This window comes from Micropterus dolomieu, linkage group LG11 (assembly GCF_021292245.1).
Source record: "Micropterus dolomieu isolate WLL.071019.BEF.003 ecotype Adirondacks linkage group LG11, ASM2129224v1, whole genome shotgun sequence".
NCBI classification, from domain to species: Eukaryota; Metazoa; Chordata; class Actinopteri; order Centrarchiformes; family Centrarchidae; genus Micropterus; species Micropterus dolomieu.
In genome coordinates, this window is record NC_060160.1 from 1,911,510 (window position 1) to 1,932,303 (window position 20,794).

The 20,794-nt window shown below is 41.7% G+C and overlaps 2 protein-coding genes across 2 annotated transcripts in view; both read right to left on the reverse strand.

The window, feature by feature from the left end:
- Positions 1 to 19,176, reverse strand: part of sgpp1b (sphingosine-1-phosphate phosphatase 1b) — a 31,836-nt gene extending 12,660 nt beyond the window's left edge. Inside the window, exons 1-2 of the mRNA XM_046062577.1 lie at positions 17,962 to 19,176; positions 5,079 to 5,168 (exon numbers count right to left, since the gene is read on the reverse strand). Coding sequence (XP_045918533.1) covers positions 5,079 to 5,168; positions 17,962 to 18,852 — 981 coding nt within the window. The 5' untranslated portion in view covers positions 18,853 to 19,176. The remainder of the gene's footprint in view (positions 1 to 5,078; positions 5,169 to 17,961) is intronic.
- kcnh5b (potassium voltage-gated channel, subfamily H (eag-related), member 5b) overlaps positions 1 to 20,794 on the reverse strand; it is a 1,142,829-nt gene that overhangs the window by 286,662 nt on the left and 835,373 nt on the right. The window lies entirely within an intron of this gene.

Here is a 20,794-nt window from a genome sequence, read left to right on the forward strand (position 1 = left end):
AACTGTTCTTGTATCCGGACCTCAGTTGATGTCCTGAAAACTAAAGTTGTAAAGGTAAAGTGGAACCAAGGAAGCCGTCTTGAGTGTGTTTTCCATTTATATCAAGTTAAACTTCTTTGAAGAAATTTTACAGACACCCGTTTTGTAAAAGTAACTCGGTAAAAGTAATACTTTTGTAAAAGTATTACTCTCGGGGATGTTATTCATTGAAGTGTGCTTTCAAAACTCGTTCTCAGACAATGCTGTAACTCATTAAAAGGAAATGACAGTTGTGGTGCTTTGTGTGAATCAGGCGTGCCTCAAGTTGCTCAGTTCACCAGGATGATTCAGGCCGTGTCCTATAATTTACTCACTGTAAATTGTAAATCTAAATAGTTGCTGAATGAGAGAATCATCTTAAATACTTTATCTAGGTCAGGCCCGAGCAGGAATAATTTGTCTGTTGAGGTGGTCACAGACTTCTGTTGAGACAGCGTGAGCCGGCAGATGTGCATGTGGTTCCTGAGGTGGCGGTGTTAAACGCGCCACCGCCTGCGGGCAGCCACAAAAAGCCCTTACAGAAAGTCTCTGATGTGCAATTACCTTCTAAAGTTTGTCTGGGAGGACGGCCAGCGCATCGTAACGTCTGCTGCTCTGCTGTGAACACGGAGACTGTTGCAATGGCGACAGACGGCCCGACCCCGACAGAGCACCGGGACTGACATCATTTACCAGCGAGTGAAATTACCCCATACGAGGGTTAATGTGACCGGCGCGTGGACAGAACAACCCACACTCGTCTGCGGGAGGTGCTTGAATTATTTCATTGAATTCATGGACAAAACCAGGTCCGTGAATTTTAATCCAATATTTTAATCTGATAACTTTTCATTTAAAAAGCTCATACTTTTACAATTTCTAATAAAACAGAACAAATTTCTAATCTGAAATCCCATTAGTGATTAAATGTGGCACTAAGAGAGACAGACACACATCATCAGAGGCTTGACTATCTGTACAAACCACCAGGACTACAAATGCTACTTATAATAAAAACTACAGTGCTTAGCGAAGTTTCCTACTCTGGCTATGACAAGTCATTTATTCCAGTGGGAGCGGACAATGCAGATTAGATCCTCTGTGTAAGTACAGTATATATGCATTTTTATTTCACAATATCAATCTGTGTATCATGATGTCGTAAATAATATAGTATAGTAAACGGAAACGTCATGTCGTTAACGCCATATTACCCAACCCCAAAGTCCCAGTTTGACAAAACAATCTTAACTCGAGGTCAAAGTAGGGTTGGGTATCGAGAACAGGTTCCAAGTTGAAAGCTTTTCAAATTTCCAAGAACTGTGGATTTATTAAGACCCCGCGTTTGGATTCTGCTTCTCGGTTCCTAACTTTGTGCATATCTCAGCTCCTGATTGAACTGCAGTGAGCATTTTACAGTCTTATCTGCCTGGACCTGCTACGCCGACCCAACCTCGTCATTTGTTACATCAACAAAGCGTGAAGAAGAGAAAGAGACTCCTTTCACTGAAGCCATGAAGGGGAGGATGAGCAAGGAGGAGGATGAAGGTCACAGAACGCTGATTAGATCTGTGGTGAAGGAATCAGAACCGAGAGTCCATAAGAACTGCATTCGAGAATCAGAACTGATTAAATTAAAACGATAACCAAAGCCAGGTCTAAGTCCATCCCATATCAGGACTGCGAGGTGCGGCTGAAAGCTCTGGAAAAGGATATTTTGGCAAACTAAAATTCACCGGTTGAAGAATGGACTTTCACATTCAATTACAAAAGGACACTTTAATTTGAGAGCAGTGGGAGAACTGCAGGGAAGAGGTTTTACTCTCGACATACCATCTTCTGTTAATTCCCAACAGTTAATTCATTAATGTTGTCGTTTAGCGAAGAAGATTCTAGTTTAATTAAAATACTGTCCTAGATTTTATGCAGTGGTTTTGCTCTGCAGACGCTGTCCAGGGTTCAAATCTCACTCAAGTCAACATGCTTGATTAGGGAACACAATTTATTGTCTACAGAAATTTTTATCTATTGCTTTTGTGTCCTCTTAGCAACCCATTCAGAATCTATCACAACCCTGGATTTTGAGAAATCCTGTAATGCTGTAGGGCACCAGGGGTAAACACACCCACCCAGCGGTGTTAGATCATGCTTCCCATGACTGTACCTGTACTGTACAGCCAAAGCCCTGCTGTCAGCAAAGATATCTGCTAACGTGACAGCAGCAAGTTTTTGCAGGCACGAATACGTCTCAATAGTTTTGCCAGTAAGAATTGAGAGAGTTTTTCATTTACGTACATCTGCACTGAGTTTAGAAAATTGACAGGCCTGAGCACGTACAGGTAGAAACTGGAGAGGCTTAGCTCAAAAGACAGAGAAGCTAAAGGCCCACGGACTGTTGATCTGTGGAAAACATCTTAGAAAACAGTTAGGTTCCTCCGGTGTCTTTGTAAATTTAACAAAGCATTATGAACGTTTCAGGTCTGCATGGACTTTGTTCTGTGTGCAGACTGAAATGCACTCAGGAAACTAAATTAAACTGTGCGGTTGTTTCAGGGAACAGCTGATGCTCTGTACAGAAACACAGCTGAGGTACAGAGGTTCACTTCATGATAACAACCCCTGCTGCCTGTAAACAAGAAACAGACACATGGCAAAAGTTGGATTTTCTCCACATTTCTAAAAACGAAGAGAAACCATTGTTTGGAGGCTTAAGATCAGATTCCAAATCCTGCTTAAACCCAATGGGTGGACCGTTTCCTGTTTCACACCCTGCCTGATAATCGCACCATACAAATTACACAACAGAGACTGATAGGACATTTTAAACGTCCCACCCTTCACTCAAAATGTGTTTTGTTTCGTGTGTCTTTGAATTTGCACATTCAAGTAAATCAAATGTGTTTTATGGAAAAATCAATCAGACAATGTTCACAGCAGGGTATAAAACATGTCTGGAGTGGGTCCTTAAGGTCAACTTAGACGCTACATGAACAACTATGATTTGGTTAACTGCATCAAAGTTGGATTCAAAGCCGATCACTAAAAAACTGCAAAAAAAAAAAATCGCAATCAAGTGTGCAAAACACCAAAATCAACTCTGGGCAGGAAAGCACCCGACGTCATTCCCGTTTTTTTTTTTTTCCATTGTCCAACCTAATGAATGGAGACACGGGCCCAAATTTGTGGTGACAGAAGTTTGCAGTTGCTTGGATTGTCCAGAGATGGAAACAAACTGACCATCATTAAGACGAAGCCCCTGGACCAGCTGGTGGTCCGACCCACACGGATCTCCCTTTCCCTGTCTCCTGCGTGTTTGGCAAAAGACTCAGACCTGTGAGCTGTGATCAAGTTTCTGCTAATATGACAGTTATTACTTAGCGGCAAACCAAAGATGTGAGATCGCTGGCGCTATAATCTTAGATTAGACTGACAGGACAGCTGATTCGGTGGTTGCCTAGCAGTAAAAGAAAAACGCAGCGCACTGCTCTTTTCCAAATTCAAACAAAAAAGGTGCTGCTGTGCGTTTTCGAACCCGCAAAGCGCTTTCTGTCTGATGGGGGCCTAAGCTAATACATTAAAGCGGGGGATGCTGGAAGACAGTCTGTTGCGTTTAAGCCATTTTCTCACTCATACGTGACCGTAAGTAAACAGAAAATATAAAACAACAGAAGATTAGTGCAACATTACCGTGACCGCAGAGGTGCAGAAATTACTTTTAGCATGGGGCGATAAATAAACATTTATAAAATCAATTTTAAGTGACAACAATAACACGCTCCTCATCTTGATAATCCTAATATATCAGGCTTGTGTGGGGACAAAAAGTGAAAAGGATTTTTGGTGCCGTCTTGACAAATAGCTTCGGGATGATTTCGCTGTAAGTGTTCGTGCATGGCGGAGATTGTATGTTCATGTATAGATTGTATTATTGTATTCGCAAGTTTTTTCACCTGCAGCTTCTTCTCCAGGGGGAATACCTTTTCAGTCCGAACAAGAGCCCGACTTATATGGGATTTTTAAGACCGATATCGATTTCGATATTTGAGGATTTTAAAATCCGATACGTCAGCCGATATTCTTTTTTTACCGTCTTTTCAGAAACACACAACATAATAAAAGATTATCCCAAATGTGTGTTGTTATGAGACTTCGCCAAGATAACATAACAAAGTGCTGAACAAAAGTACAACAAAATATATTAAAGTTTTAATAAATAAGAGTCAAAACTAAAGCCCTACTTGAGACTCAGCTGTATGACACTGCGCTCTCTGACCCCTGACGGGCGGACATTGCTGACCACATACACTAATGTGACAGCGAACGCTCACTGCATCCGATTCACGCAAACCAAGTGAACTGCGTGTTATTTTGAATTTTTTTTTAAACTCGGCATCCCTAGTCCAGAGACGATTTAGGAAAGAAATCCTGAATAGAATCCAATGGGGAAAGTCTGTAACGCCAAAGATGGCGGTTGGATGCACATGTCCCGCCCCTAGTAAGCTAATTATCAGTTTTTTAACAGCTTGTGCGTACGTAGTAAAAGCATAACCTGCGTGGAAAAACGTTTTTTAAACCTTATTTTGGGGCAAAGTCATGAAACCTTTCACTGGTGATTCCATACATGCACGTTTTATGTCCTGGTGAACAGTGCAATGGAGCTCTCTCCCCATTCATTTAGACAGAGGCCTCATCTCGTTAGTCAAAAATAACCGCCTCTGAGCCGTTTCCAAAATGGCTGCCGAGCGGCGGGAACTTGCCTATATAAGGACTTAACCTAGCCTGTCGCCACAGAAAATGCACAGTTCTATGTTCATTATTAAAGTCATTTCCACACGTTTTGGTAGCCGTGAAAATGACTTGTGCTGTAAATGTGTATAGCTGTCGTTTGTGTTGTGCTTCTACAGTTACACAGGTGACTGTGTTGCCGACGCCAGAACCAGACGCCAGTGACTGCTGGTCGGATTCAGTTTCCTACATGACGGATATCATGTTCAAACGGACAGAATGATGACAAATCTTGCACCGGAGGTGGCAGGCCTGATGTGTGTGTGTGGGCTTACCAGGACCGAGTGCATTCCCATGTAGATCCGGCTGAGACAGACCAGGAGACACCAGCAGAGGGCCAAGCTGACGCCCAGTGTGAACGGGTACTGCGGAGGAGAAAGGAGACTACAATCAACACAACCTCACACACCTGCAAGGTTTGGAGAACCCAAAGACATCAAAATAAATTACAATTACATGGAATTCATAGTTTTCAGTCACGTGACATGCGCAGTGACCTGAAGGGCAAAACAACAGACCAAGATAGCAGCTCACACCGGACTCCCTCGTAGAGACGCCACAAACGCCGTTAAATTTTATTTGGATCACCTCTCAATTCAAGAAAAGGTAGATATAGACACAAACTGCAAGTATCTGGCACTTGCGATCCATATACAGCACCAGCTGCCCTATCTCCGCCGTTACAAACCGCTAAGAAAACTCCACAGTACACTTGCGAACATCTTTTAAAATCGTATTCATTTAAAGTCTACAGTGCTTTGTGTGCCTCACACTGCGCTCTACGCTTCACATTGTAGCGACACATAACTAGATTTGTTAACGAGGCTTTGCGTCAGAAGCTCATATTTAAAACTCCTGCATGTCTATCGTTCTGATCTGGTGATTATAACTGTAATAAAAGGATGGTGTGTGCTGGAGTTAGCATGTACACTCAGTAACAAGCCTTCATAAAGTGCTGCAGAGATGTTGTTGATATGATAATCTGCTAATGTGTTCTCGACTCAAAGGGCCTAGTAAATATATGCTGCTTGTTGCTGTTTCCTTATCAGATGTACTTGGCCTGTAGCAGAGAGAAGGCGGGCGGGTTCACACTGCAGCTTAAAGTCAGATTCTTTTTCCCCGCATGTGACTCGGATTATTTGTTTTCTAATCAGCAGAAAACTGCAAACAGCTGCGCTGAGTCACGGTTCTACAGATATGATATAGGTCACATGATGAAAAATCTGATCCAGAGCCATGAGACCTACATGTGATGTGTAACTCGGTTTATGCCACTCGGCTGTGTGTCTGAGCAGCGTCAGCATGGTGAACAAAGAAAAGGGAACCAAAACTCGCACCCTGAAAAATCAATGTGTTTCAAACATGACAACCTGACGTCTCAAAGCCTCTGGTCCACACGGTCCATACTCTCTAGCGATCATCGTGGATCAATTTTCGCATCATTTTGTCTGTAACATGTCAGAGAAAAAGCAAAGTGCCAACAACCATAATTTCCCCAAAGACGAGGGTGACATTTTTAAAAACCCATGTTTTGTCTGATCAACAACCCAAAATACAAACCTGTTCCCGTTTCCTTTCATAGGAGAGAAAGTAAAACGTCACATTTGAAATTAAATTTATTCAAACCGATCAAAGTAGTTGATAAATGTTTTGTTGATGGATCAATTCGCTGCAGCTCAAACTTTCTGCAGGTTGGGAACTTTATGATAACTGTGTGTCCCCAGCTCAACAGTACGTTCAAGCTGATATCATGAGCATCTCAATTAGGGCTGCAGTTGATTAATTGATTAGTTGTCAACTATTAAAATTAATCTCCAACTATTAATCAATAAATCGCTTTGCGTCCTTTACTTTTTAACAAAAAAAACTTACTAATTCTCTGATCCCAGATTCTCGAATCTGAATATTTCCTGGTTTCTTTGCTCCTCTGTGACATTAAACTGAATATATTTGGGTGTTGGACTAAACACGACATTTGAGGACTTCATTTTGGGCTTTTGGGAAACACTGATCGACATTTCTCACTATTTTATAGACCAAACAACAAATCCATTAATCAACAAAATAATTGACAGATTAATCAACAATGAAAATAATAGTTGGAGCCCTGCTTTATTTCTATCACAGTCACAAGTTTACAAAGCCTAAAGGTGACATCTTCAGATTGCTTGTTTTGTTCGACCAACATCCAAAAGCCTGAAGGTTTTCAATTAGTCTTTTTTCAATCGATCCATTAATTAATTAACTGATACCAATTAGTTGTCGACTATTAAATTCATCGCCAACTATTTTGATAATCAATTAAGAAAAAAAGTAAAACTTCTCTGATTCCCGCTTCTCAAATGCAAATTTCTTTTCTCCTCTGTGACAGTAAACTGAACACATTTGGGCTTTTGGACAAAACAACGTCACCTCGGGGCTTTGGGATACACTGGTCGACATTTGCTAACAACTAATCGATTAATCAAGAAAAAAATCGGCAGATTAATCGATAAAGAAAATAATCGTTAGCTGCAGCCCTAATCACAAACACCAAACGAGTAACTGCACATCACAGAAGGAACTTTTTATGCTCTGGTCACTTTGTGTAAATAACTAAATGCACCCTTTCATAAATGTACCCTGTGCCATACTCTCCATGTGTACATTCTGTATTTTGTAGGATTGGTTATTCTGATTTGTGTATATATATATATATATATATAATTTTTTATTTTTTTGGTTTGTTTGTTTAATGCCTCTGCTCTGGATAATCCATTGTTATTCGGTGCATATGACAAATAAAATGACTGACATAGTTTGCACAAGGCACACTGTTTCACAAAGAGCTCTGCTTAAAGCATGACATCCCACAAAACAGCTGTGTGGAATGTCATCAGCTATTTCAGACCATGAACAATATTCTGTTTTTAACCTTACACTGTCATTTTCCCCAGACAGGATTATCTAAACTCTTGCTTGTAAAAAAGTGTTTGCTCAAGTTGAACGTGGCGTGTGTGCACGTGATCAGCGTGGCGCCACCTCCGCCTCATTTTGAGCATAGGTGCTAAGAAGGGAGAGTTACACGACGAGTCCCACGCACCTCCACTGCGACTCCCACACCTCCGGCCTTCAGGGAGCAAAGAGTTGTTTTATGGCGCTCGATGCTCATTAACCAGAGATAATGCGCTGTTTTACGGTGGAGCCCCATTTCACAGTCATTTCCAGGGAATCTGCCTGTGACGTGACTAAAACAGCTGCAAATATCGCCAAGATTTAAGACTTCATCTGTGAGGGAGCTGGCTCACCTCACTACCTTACACACAAACACATTTTTATAGAGGTTTAACAATAAGCATGTTCTCTCTATACTGAGCTGTATACAAATATTCAAAACCATATAGAAAAAATGCATTAATTAAAGGCTAATTCTGTCTTTATTGTACAATATCGTCCGGCCTGGGGCATCATCAAGGCACCAACAGTGATTCATAAACAAAATTTAGCTTCTTCTTTTTCAAAGCGCACGACAGAGAGAGGAGGATGCTAATTTCTCAGCTAACCTCTCCATGTGCATTTTATGAACTCCTGCTGTCCTAGTAGTCAGCCTGTAATGTGACACGTTTTCTAGCCCAGTTTATCCATCCACTTAGTGTTTTACTGAACAAATGTATTTCTGAAATAACTTTTGTGCCAGACTGAAAGAAATAATTTCTCAAATTCGTCACACCATTTTGATCCAGAGCGTGCAGACACACGCGTCTTACTCGAGGACAAAACACAACACAGCAGCCAGAAACATGTGTCTGATTACAACAGACAGATAAACTCCTGTGAGACTCCCCTACAAGTGTCTCTCTGAGCACCCGGCTGCACTTTAAAGTGTCACAGAGGGAGATTTTGGTTGAGAAACCGGCATCTTTAAGTGTGGACATGCTCAGACCGATGCTGTGTGATGCCGTGGAAACCACCACTGGAGATGTTGTCCAACTGGCGTCCTCTGTCACCGGGTCCCACGGCCGTATTTGCATACTCGCCGTGGCCTTGTGCCTGTAACCACGGCGGTAGCCTCATGCAAAGTTTTATGGACTCTGTGCTTATTTGTGTGGCTTGTGGTTCTCTGCACACTGCTTATTGACTGTTAGCCTCAGTGCAGAGTTTGCTCTGGGCTCCCTCACATAACATACATACATACATACATACAGCCTGACCACACTGCTGCCAGGGTGTGCTGTTTGACTTTCAACACTGCCAAGATCCACGCAAATCAAAGTTGTAAATATCCTTCTTAAGTTGGAAGTCGATAAGAAGACAAAGCCCTCGCCTTATTATTAATAACGGCAGGGCAGGCAGGGACGGTCGTTACACACAACCTCGTACAAATAAGTTAGAAGAGAGCCGCAACGTAAGCTGCGGCGACAGGTTGCAATTTCTTTTCAGCACATAAATCTGAACATGCATCAGATATTTTAAAGAAATGGACCTCTCTTCTCAGATTTCAGCCCCCTAATGTCATGAAATCCTGAAACTACTGCAGCTCTTTAAACTGTACTGCTACTGAAAAACAAACTTTCCTTCTTTTGAACACAACATATGTTTCAGGTTGATATTCATCTACACTTTGAGTTAAAACACAAGGTGTAGTGTTAAACTCATTTATGCGTGCAGGAAAAGCTTCCCACCTAATGTTCCTGCTCAAGGGAGGAAGTCTCACACAAAGCCTGTTTACTGTAATGTTTTCTGTTCTGGCTCTGCTGGACAACATAACAAGGACGTACATCAGACAATGTGCTAGGACCATGCACTGATGCCCTATTTTACTGCTCTGATTTTTCTTCACAATTTCATTGCCTTTTAGTCCATCTCCTTTTTTATCCCTCATCCTCCCCATCTTTTTTCTGTACAACCCCCTCTTCTCTTATCAACGCTTTCTCCATCTACTCTTGTCTCCTCTGATTTAGTCCAATCTTTTCCTCTACTTCCTCCCTCCCTCCATCCTGCTTTCCTTTCTTTGAACTGCTCTTTCCCCTGCCTTACCTAACTCTTACCAGCATCTTCCATAGTGAGACATCTGGCTTGTGTTACTATCTGGGCTGGAAGAGGTTGGTGGGATGGGAGGAGGACCGTCTGACTGTGGTCCGTCAGCAGGAAAGCTCACAGAGCAGCTACAGCGAGCAGCAGGGGATGTGAAGTACAAACCCTGGCGTCTGTGTGAAGGCGCTGACGTCCCCCCTCTGGTCTTTTTTTGAGTTAATAAATGATGCGTAGTTATTTCATTACACTCTCAACTGATCCCGGTTCCAGTCAGGGAACTACCAGTAATCCTGTAATCTAAAAACCACAAAAAATGTGCAGAAGAATTATGACATTGCTTGGTAAACCAACGCCCACGAAATCCAGGGAAACGACAAGTTGAGCCCCCACCACCCCGATATGTAAATGCAGAAATTAACTGAAGTGTGGACAGACACACAAAGTCCTTTCAGGCAAGTCCTGCCACTCGGCAATGCCTCATTTTGCACTAACAAGACCCGGCCCCTATCTGAATGAATGGGCAGAGAGCCAGAACTGCACTTTCACTTGTCACCAGGACTTAAAAACTGCATGTATAGAATCACCAGGAAAATCTGATAAAAAACGCTGAAAATGTTTGATAACTTTGCCCCAAAATAATTTCTTCCCCACTGGTTATACTTCCACTATTCATGCGTCACTACTGCGATCTTAGCCTGTGGGACTACAGATGGAAATTAGCTTGTAGCTACAATCCGACATGTTTACATGCATGTATTCCATGTTTGTTCATTAACATGTACTGTCCCAATCACATAAATAAGTAAATTAAATTACTATCGTCAGTGGCGGCTGGCCAATAGAGGGTGGAAAGTGTTTTTATCTTTATTTTTAAAATAAACATTTTTGAAATAAACAGTAATTACTTTTTTTAAGCATATGTGTGTTTAAAATGCACAATAATGTGTAATATATAAAATACAGGCTAAATAATTATGTTTGGGGAGGAAATTAGCTTCCTGCTCATCCATTTACATTTATTCATTTAGCTGACGCTTTTATCCAAAGCGACTTACAATTGCTATACATGTCAGATGTCGCACGCCTCTGGAGCAACTAGGGGTTAATAGTGCGTTTCATTTGACATGGGAAGTTGGAATTTCCGAGTTCAAAGTTCAAAATTTCAAAGGGAACGCCCCCCGATGCAACATTATTTATCAAACCGGGTCAGACTTGATTAATTTAGCGCGAGGAGGATACACACATGACAACGTCCTGTTTTCAAAATAAGGCGTCTGTACAGGATGGAAATGAGATTAATTGGATTATATTCGCAGAAAGTATAAAACATATTTCATGTGTCCATTAAAAATAAATGGACACATGTAATTCACTTTACCGGACTCTCCAAATCCTGTGGGAAACACTGAGGAAAAAGCACATTTTGACTATTTAGTTTATGCAGTGGTAAAAACAAAAATGGCGAAAATGTGAATGTACTTTGTTCGCTGTTCAGCAAATTTTTTCATTATATTTAGTTTCGGCTTCGGCCAAGAATTTTCATTTCGGTGCATCCCTAAAGACAACTAAAAACGAGGACATAAGTCAGACTTGAAGTGCAGTTTTATTATTTAGAATTTTAACGTTTGAATCCCGTTTTTTGTCCCATTTAGGGAGAAGCTAAAGAAGGCCGTTTGAGGCCAAAATAAATGAGAGCATTACGTCAACAAAGTGAGACAGCCTTACTGGTCGTTCCACAGAAGCAGGTCAGCAGTTTTTAAGACGTTGAATGACGATTGTTTTATTCCAAGCGTTAAACAACACATGAACAGATTCTTGCTTTTGAGAGCTTTTTTAAAAAAAAAAAAAAAAAAAAAGGTGCCCGTGAGGAGGAAATGAGAAACACTAAATCAGTCTTATCTTGGGAGTCCCTCGCTCGAAGCTCATGGGTCGGCTCTCTTATCTCCTGCTCTGGCAGACAGACGGGGAGGCAGAGTGCCGTAAATCAATCTCTCCTCCGCTCTCGTCTATTGTGATTCAACTAAACACAATGCAGGGATCCCACACATTTTCATAATTCTGGGCTTTTTGTTTCCCACCCACATCCCAAGTAATGATGTCTGTTGAACATGAAGCAACTTCTTAGAGATTTTAACTTGGCATTATGGGGGATTGTACTGAAACACAGGATTAACAGCACCTGTAATCAGCGCAGTGTCCTTGAGCAATACTGACCTACGACTGCAGATAATCAGCAAGGGAAGTGTTGAAACGTTGCCCGGGCCGTTATGCAAGTTTTGTCATTTCACCAGTTTGATTTAGGGCTGCAACTAACGAGTATTCGATTAATCTGTCGATTATTCAAACAAATAATCGACTATTCAGATTATGAATTGCAAAATAATAATAAAACGCCTCTTATTTAGGTTTTAAATTAAGCTTGAGGTTGTTTCAGGCATGTGCCAATTAAAATTTAAGACAATAAAATGAATACTGCTTTCAAAAATACATCTTTTAATGAACCTTTCTGCTGTAGCAACAGAAAGTTCCACTGAAATAAAGTCCTGTCATGGGCCAAACAGGTAAATAACAATAAGAAATAACTGTGTGTGTGCATCGCTGTGCGAGCAGCTCAACAGCAGATCAAGCCCCCGAAATACTTGCTTTTTAACAATGAATAAGCATAGACAGGCGGTGGCGACGCAAATGGGCATTGTTCACATACTTGTCTATGTACTTTGCGTGTACCTCGAGGATTAAACGTGAATCCACTAGGGGGCGGATCAGAGCCGGATCATCCCTCGCCCACTCCGTATATCTTTCTTAACAACATCCGAATTTGCTCAACGTAAACAAACCAAACATGGCGACACTCCAAGAGGTTATGATTTTAATTATAACTTCACGCACTACATTTGCCGAATTTACAAGAGAGGACTAATAATAACAAGTGGACAGCATTTCACAGAGTTTACAAAGTTTCTAACTCCACAACATACAAAACTCGTGATTTCTTTAAGGGAGTCTGGGGCGGATTAGCTGCCACCTCACGCACAGTCAGGAGAACTGTCTAACTTCTAATCCGCCATTTACAAAGAATTAAATTGTCAGGTGTTCTGTGCTCTTGTGCACTCGGCAGGAACATTTACGCCAGATGTAAACGTTGCCATGAGCGATGCATCATTTATGATTGTAAAGTCAGGGCACATCTGTGTTTTTATTTAATTTACTGTTCACATCGCTTAACGCCTGTAAACTGACGGTGTGGCTTAGGCCCAGTGACTTCATGAACTAATTGATTATTACTTTACTGAGGAGCACGATAAGCGTCCACAAACTGGTTTTCTTTGTCTCATAGTTCTTTGAGAATCAAATGAACTTCCTGCAGCTTGTTGACCACGTCGCTCACTGTGTGCAGATGCACTGAAAGACAATGGAAGTGGACTACGCAGACTTTCTGTTGGCTTTAAACAGACTGGACACAATGGGAGGGTTGTTCCTCCTGAGTGAATGGCAGGAGATGAAGGAAAGAACAACACAGAACGGCTTGTTAAAACAAAATTCCTGCAGGCGTGGTGTTATTCAGAGATGTACCAGAGACGGGGATCGGTCGGGTTTTTTTCAGCCGGACATCAGTCTCACGTATCTGATCCTGTGACACAAGGTTGAACGATGAAATGAAAGTTTGTTGGCCATTCAAGCTAGATAACGGTTATTTATTTACATGCACACACAGGAAATAAATCTGCAGTGAAGTGCGACTGAATTACACATCTGGGGCCGTATTACAGAAAGTTTCCATCTTAAGTCTTAAAGGGGACCTTTTGTGCTTTTTCATATTTTCTGGCATTTCTCTAATGTTAAAATGTCAGATGTTCATGTTTAACATGGTCAAAGCTTCAAATAATGAGCTTAAAGTATTTAAAAGAAATCCCTGTGAGCCAAAACCTCAGATATCTTCCTGTTCTGAACGCTCTGTTTTAAACAGCTTTTTCTACTATGATGTAATTCAGAGCCGGTGTAGGTACCACATGTGCTCGGGTGGTTAGATCTGCTCGGGGGCTGCGCCTGTCGATAACGTCACATAACGTCATGATGTGGCAGATTGTGATTGGCTGTACGTCGGAGTGCTATTACGGATATGGGTGTGAAGTGTGGGTGGTGATGGCGCAATATAATAAGACTTATGCCTTTGGTGAGAGACCCGGGTTCAATCCCACCAACGTGAGCTGTCCACCGATGTGTCCCTGTGCAAGACACTTAACCCCTCGTTGCTCCAGAGGCGTGCGACCTCTGACATGTACAGCAATTGTAAGTCGCTTTGGATAAACGCGTCAGCTAAATGTAATGGATATAGTTTTAACGGGTCCTCGGATAAACTACGGAGACCCAGGAGCCGTTAACATTAGCTGTGTATTAATGTAACAATGCTAATGTTAGCTGCCGATCAAGATAAGCTAACTGTAGCTAACTTAAGCTACTCGGACAAACTACATAGTGCCTCGGTTATAAATGTAGGTCTCAGATCTGCTCGGGGTCTTTATTAAATATTTTTTCTTTTATTTCACATTTACTTTGGCGATATGGAAATAACGTACACACACACACACACACACACACGCGTTAGCTTAAGTAGATCGGCAGCTAGCGTCGCAACATTTATTCACCGAAAACTAGTACACGTAAACACTACGACATACAGCCAATCACCATCTGCACGTCATCATACAAACGTACAGCCAATCACATGCAGGCCCCCCGAACAGATCTGAACACCTGGTACCTACATCGGATTTCCATATAAGGTCATTTGCTCCTGGCAGAGAACGCTGGCCACGCCCACAAAGGAACATGCAGCCCTATCCCTGCGGAAACCTGGTAAACACATAAGACAATGGCCAATCAGAAGACAGTGGGCTTTGGAGGGGGGGGTGCCTTAAAGAGACAGGAGCATCTACAGCTTGTTTCAGACAGATGCTGAAATGAGGGCCTGCATGAAGAGCCAGCATAAGATAGAAAAATCCTTCTTTTGAACTTTGAATCATACAAAGCTGCCGTAGAGGAGTCACAGAACTGCAATACAAGGCTGGAAATGCAGTATAACAGGTCTCCCTTAAGTTAAGGTTTTTCCCAGTTTGGTATTACAGAAGCAAATCCTAACTAACTTTAGGATTCCTATCTTATCTTACTTCATCCTGTCTTATCTCAGGTTAGGAAATCCTAAACACTCGATCCAACATCGCTTATCAACTTTTATGTCTGTTACCTAGCAACCGATGCCACTTTTCATTTATTTCTTGAATTTAACGATCTCCTTCTATCAAAGACTTGCATTTGGATACTTTTGTTACATCAAGCCATTACATTATGTTTTATAATGAGACATTATCCAGCGTTACATCGCCTACAGCCTTTCCACATCGGTAGGTCAGTGAATAAGTTCCGCCTGTTGACGTTTTATTGATTTTGTAAAAGCAATAAAAGAGCAGCCATGTGGATTAAACGAGTTAGCAAACACTACCTGGTGGAAAAGTAAATGTTAGGAGAGCTTAACAGTTCTCCTAAAGTTAGGAGAGTTTATTTAAGATTTTGCGAAGTTAGGATGCTTCTGTTATACACTTTTCCTATCTTTAGTTAGGAAAGGAGCATTGACTTAGGAACTATTTATCTGTAATGGCCTTTTTCCTAAATCAGTTCCTAACCCTTATTACCATGGTTACCAAGCAGTTAGGAGAGGATCTTCCGGTTAGGAAGTTTCTGTAATACGGCCTCAGTTGTTTCAATTAAATTTAAAAGATGTTGTACCTCGATACCGCGGCTCCAACCCTGATCGGCCTACTGCAAGCGGAGACCAGTAGACCATCTTTATAAACAAGTCTAGAAGGAGTCAACAAATCTGTTCCTGCAGCTGCCCGGGCTCCTGTCACAGTTTCCACTGGGCCAACTGCACATTCATTGTTAATGGCGCTGCTTGAGAGGACAAAGTCTCAGTGATCTAGTATCAAGAGTTGGCACACTTGCTAGTTGTAGCACGGCATGCAGGAGAGGTTGGGGGGGGGGGTCAGATGTTTACACGAGCTACACTTACCCTATAGCTACAAAATAACAGCGACAAAATATATGCAGGCTGTTTAAATTTATTTAGAGTCAATATATTGTGCCGTTATCCCGACGAATGCTAATTCATTTATTCAACCATACATTTTTGTATCGCCATACACGCTGGAAAATATGAAAGAAGAACCTGCAAGTGTTTCTGGCTTCGGAGCCGCAGTGGTGGACAGTGACTACGCATATTTACTCGCGTACTGTACTTAAGTACTTGTACTCCACTACATCTCAGTGGGACTACATTTATCTGACAGCTTCAGTTACTTTACAAACGAAACATATAAAAGAGTTTTAAAAACATGTTTTGTGATAACTTAAGCCAGTGGTTCTCAAGTTGGGGTCTGGGCACCCCCAGGGGTCCTTGAGGGGTTTCCAGTGGGTCCCCAGCAAAAAGGATAATCGTTTGTGTTCACTACAATTCCATCCGTAACACAATTACTGTTTTGGTCACGAGTTTCATACACTTATTGTAAAACATACCAATCATCCACCCCCCCAGGACTCTGAGGCAACGCCCCCCAACCCAAGCACTCCCCACGTAGCCCCATCCCTTTACAGCACATACTGTCAATATTTTGCATTTCACTGCACAAACACATTCTTACATATTCGTTATGATTCCTTTATATTTTTTATATCTTGTAATTTTTTTACTTTATATTTGTATAAGTCACCAAAGACAATTCCTGGTTAACCTACTTGGCTAATTTTCATTCCAAAAGCAAAAATCCTATAAGATGGGGGACCCTGGGAGAAAATCTTATCAAACAGGGGTCCGTGGTCGGACATGCGTCAGTTTAGGGTTCCTTGACATGAAAAAGTTTGAGAACCACTGACTTATTAAAGTACAGCTAGTACATTCGTTGATTGACAGAAATTTAATTGGAGACTGTTTTGATGATCAGTTTTCATGTAAAAACATTTCATGTGAAGAGTTTCTGATTTTCCTTTTGATTATTTTACAGTATTTTCAATTATTTTAAGGTTTGGATCGAAAAATCAAGCATTGTGAAGGTATCAATTTGGTATCTGGGCGATTGTGACAAGACTTCTCACCATTTTCAGAATGTTTACAATCGATTAGTGGAGAAAATATTCAGCGGAAAACAGTAATTAATTGCAGTGTGATACAAAACAGTTCAACCTCAACAACTACTACAGTAAAATCCTGCTTTTACATTAATAAAGTATTAATAACAAAATATATATCAACCTTATCTTCAGATGTTAAGTTTAACTGGCATGTTGTTTCAATGCTGCAAACTTTTGTAACATTAAAGAAACAAGATGTCACAAACCTGAGCGGCTGTTTGTCATGTTCATGGGCAGAGAAAAGGAGAAAGAAGAAACCGTGTCAAGAATTTGTTAAAGTTACTGATCAGTGCACGTTGTGGCGTCAGTTTAAAGCTGATTTTTGGACAGTGCACATTTGTTTCTCCTATAGTTACATCCCAATGCATGTTTTCTTATTGTGCAAATAAATCTTTTCTCAAAGCACTTGTTAGTTAAGTCATTTTTAACATATTATGCTTTTTTTAAAAGTGATGGAGACACCAAAAGTCATTTTTTGTCCCCAGCATAAATGACACCTATGATTCAGTTAATTTTACAAAAAGCACGAGCGAGCACCAAAGGATTTTTCATTCAGATTTATCAGCATGGAAAAGGAATTAAAGGCCTGTCCCATATAAAGGCAGGGTGAATTCAGTGATTTAAACAAATAAAAGCTGGGTTATGAACTGAAGTGTTATGATAATTTAACAATAGATTCAGCATTATTTTGTTCCCAATATGGCTTCTGATAAATATCAGACAAAGCTCTTTTGGTTGTTTCATGTTGCACAGGTCTTGTAACTAAGAAGGACAAATGTGTTTTCTGTTTATTGTCACCATTTTCAATACAGGCCAATGTTGTGAAATATAATTTCTCAGTTTCCCTCAGGAGGAGGAAGTAGCTCCTGCCAACTTCTCCTCCTGTTGCTGCAACTCATATTTCAGATTATTTCTAAACACTTTAAAATGACAGCTTATTGTAGTGAGGTGCGTTCACTGTACCTCCCACCGGCCGTAGGTCATGAAGAACAGGGAGATGGGGATGGCCGTGCCCGACATGGCGTGTGTGGACGGCATGCTGTACTCCGAGTTGTAGAACATCTCCACCTTGACCACAGGTGGTGAAGCGGGCCGGGACCACCCGATCACGTCCTTAGTGCACTGCCCCAGGTACATGACCCAGACCCACACCATGATCAGCCTCCTGCCCACGAAGGCGTCCACGTTCCACACGACGAAGGGGAAAAAGGTGATGTAGAAGAGCTCGTTGCCCAGCTCGGTTCCGAGAGTGAACAGGTAGTACAAGAACCGGTTCTCTATGAGGAACTCCTGCCCTGCGTCCCCCGTTAGAGAGTTCTTGCGGAGGGGTTTCAGCTTGCTTCTTCCCGGGGGTCCCGGGACTTTATTGCCCTTCTCCGTTTCCCTCTCCTCGGACTCGGTTGACCCTAAAAAGTCCGGTCCAGCCTCGCTGTAAGCGTCCGAACCAGCGGCGGTGACCCCGGCGATGCTGCGACCGTTACTCCCCGCACCAACAGTCTCTCCCCCGGCGGCGGCAGCGGACACAACCGCTCCGTTCTGCGGAGGGTTTTCACTTTCCTCCCCGCGGTTAGGCTCGGTAATCCTCTTCCGAACACCCGCTCCTGTCGTCCCGACTTTCTCCCCTTCTCCAGCTCCGAAGTTTTCGCCCTCTTTCCCCACGGCGATGTGATGCTGGCAAGCCCCGTTGTCGTGCGAGTGAGCCCGGTCTTCCTCCTTGCTGCTGCCGCTGCTGCTATCAGCGCAGACGGTTCTTGAAAACGTCCCGCGGACCCCGCAAATACGCTGAAAACGGGCTACAAGGTGGGGGTCTTGTAGATAGTGGAACAGTTCTACAAGACGGTTACTTTTCTCCATGTTCAACACGATTTATTCACCCTCTACACTGGCTGGAAGAACGACCACGGGCTCCGCTACTTTCCTCTCCCGCCCCCGAGCAGTTGGAAGAGCTCCCCGGCTAACGTTAGCTAGCTAAGCCCGAGCATCACGGCAGAGTGCCGCTCAGAAGTGAACCGCGAACCGTTTATTTTAAACAAGTTGTAAACGGCAGGTCGTGGTTTTCAAACAGATATTTAAATGTTGTTGGAGGGAAACGGATCAACCGAACGGTTCGGTTCTTGTTCGACAGCGTCCAGGTGCGTTCAGGGTCCCGCTATCTGCGTGGAGGAGCAGCCTGTAAACTGACAGATAAACACGGCGCGCGCCTGCCCTGTTGCCTTCTCGTGCTGTCGGAAATCTCGCAACTCTTCATTCTGCGCCGGAGGTAGATTCTGGACCCTGGTCTTGAGTTTTTTTTTTTACTGTGAATTTAGCAACCTGGGGGCGAGTTTGCGTCCTACAATAAAATGTATTTATATGCACTAGTTTGCAATTTACAGAAAATTTGTATAGCACATATATTGTATATTATTGGTTATTGTTGCTTTTAAAATAGATAAACCCATTTTTTCACTTAATTGTGTGTGAATAATGGTTATTTTTTCTATCTATCCTTAAATTGTTCTTGAAACTGTGAGTAAACACATTTCTCACATGTACACACCGGCCACATATGGTGCAGTGGATAAGACATATTCCTTTGGTGTGAGAGACCCAGGTTCAATTCCCCACTGTCACATGTCCACCAATGTGTTCCTGAGCAAAACACTTAACCCTTAGTTGCCCCAGAGGCGTGCGACCTCTGACATACAAAACAATTGTAAGTCACTTTGGATAAAAGCGTCAGCTAAATGAATAAATGTAAATGTACTTGGCTGTAAAATCTGATTATTTCTCTGATTCCAGGTTGTTTGGATTAAATGTATTTTGACAACGTCTAGTGGTGATATTACCTTAATATTTTACCGTTTAATAAATTATATCAACCAGCTGGTGATATTGTTAATCACCATTGTGTTAAATAACAGTCTAAAGTTAGAGAAGCTCCCTGAAGGAAAAGGAAATATCTCACCACTGTGAACTTTTCCTGGTCAATATTTTGCACATAATTTTAAATTTACTCATTTGGTAGACGCTTTAAGGTTCTTCATTTATCTTTCTTTATATTACTTACTATGCTTATTGTTAGGCCTATAAGCCAAGGTAAATTTCTTGTATGTGAAAACTTACTTGGCAAGTAAGATCAAGCCCACATGCCCAAGACCCGAGTTTCTTTACCTGACCACTTTTTGATACAACAGACACAAGCATTGAGGTGCAAACACAGCCTTATTAAAGACTCAGCATTTCTCTATCTGAATTTTTATAGTATAAATATAATTTACAGAAAACACTAAATAAGTAACTAAATAAATAAAATATAAATCATCTGTATAGGCCTAATAAAAACCTTGAGGCATGACCCCAGTATTTTACAAAGTCTTGGCTTCAGCCCTGCAATTAAACTGAATTAAAATGTTCTTCCACTTTCACTTGAGCTTCTTTAACGGTGACATTTAATCATGTATAGGCTTTGTCTGAACTTTGAAAACTGTGTAAATCAGAAACTTTTGAACGCACATGCAAGAAAACAATGGCATGTTACCAATAAATGTATATCCGGATACTTAATTGGGGAATGAAGCCATTTTGGATTGGAGCCTCTGACGTTGGATTTTGGAAGGAGCACTTGAAGGCAACAGTAGTTCCGGCGCGCACGCATGATAGACATGCCCAATACGTCAAGACGTAACGTGACCGCGCTTAGTCTATAGCATATTTCGTGGCGCAACTTACATGTCTCTTAAAATTAACCTCTGAAATACAGTAAATACAAACAAAAGCAAAACAAATAGTAAAAATAAAATACTACATAAATGTA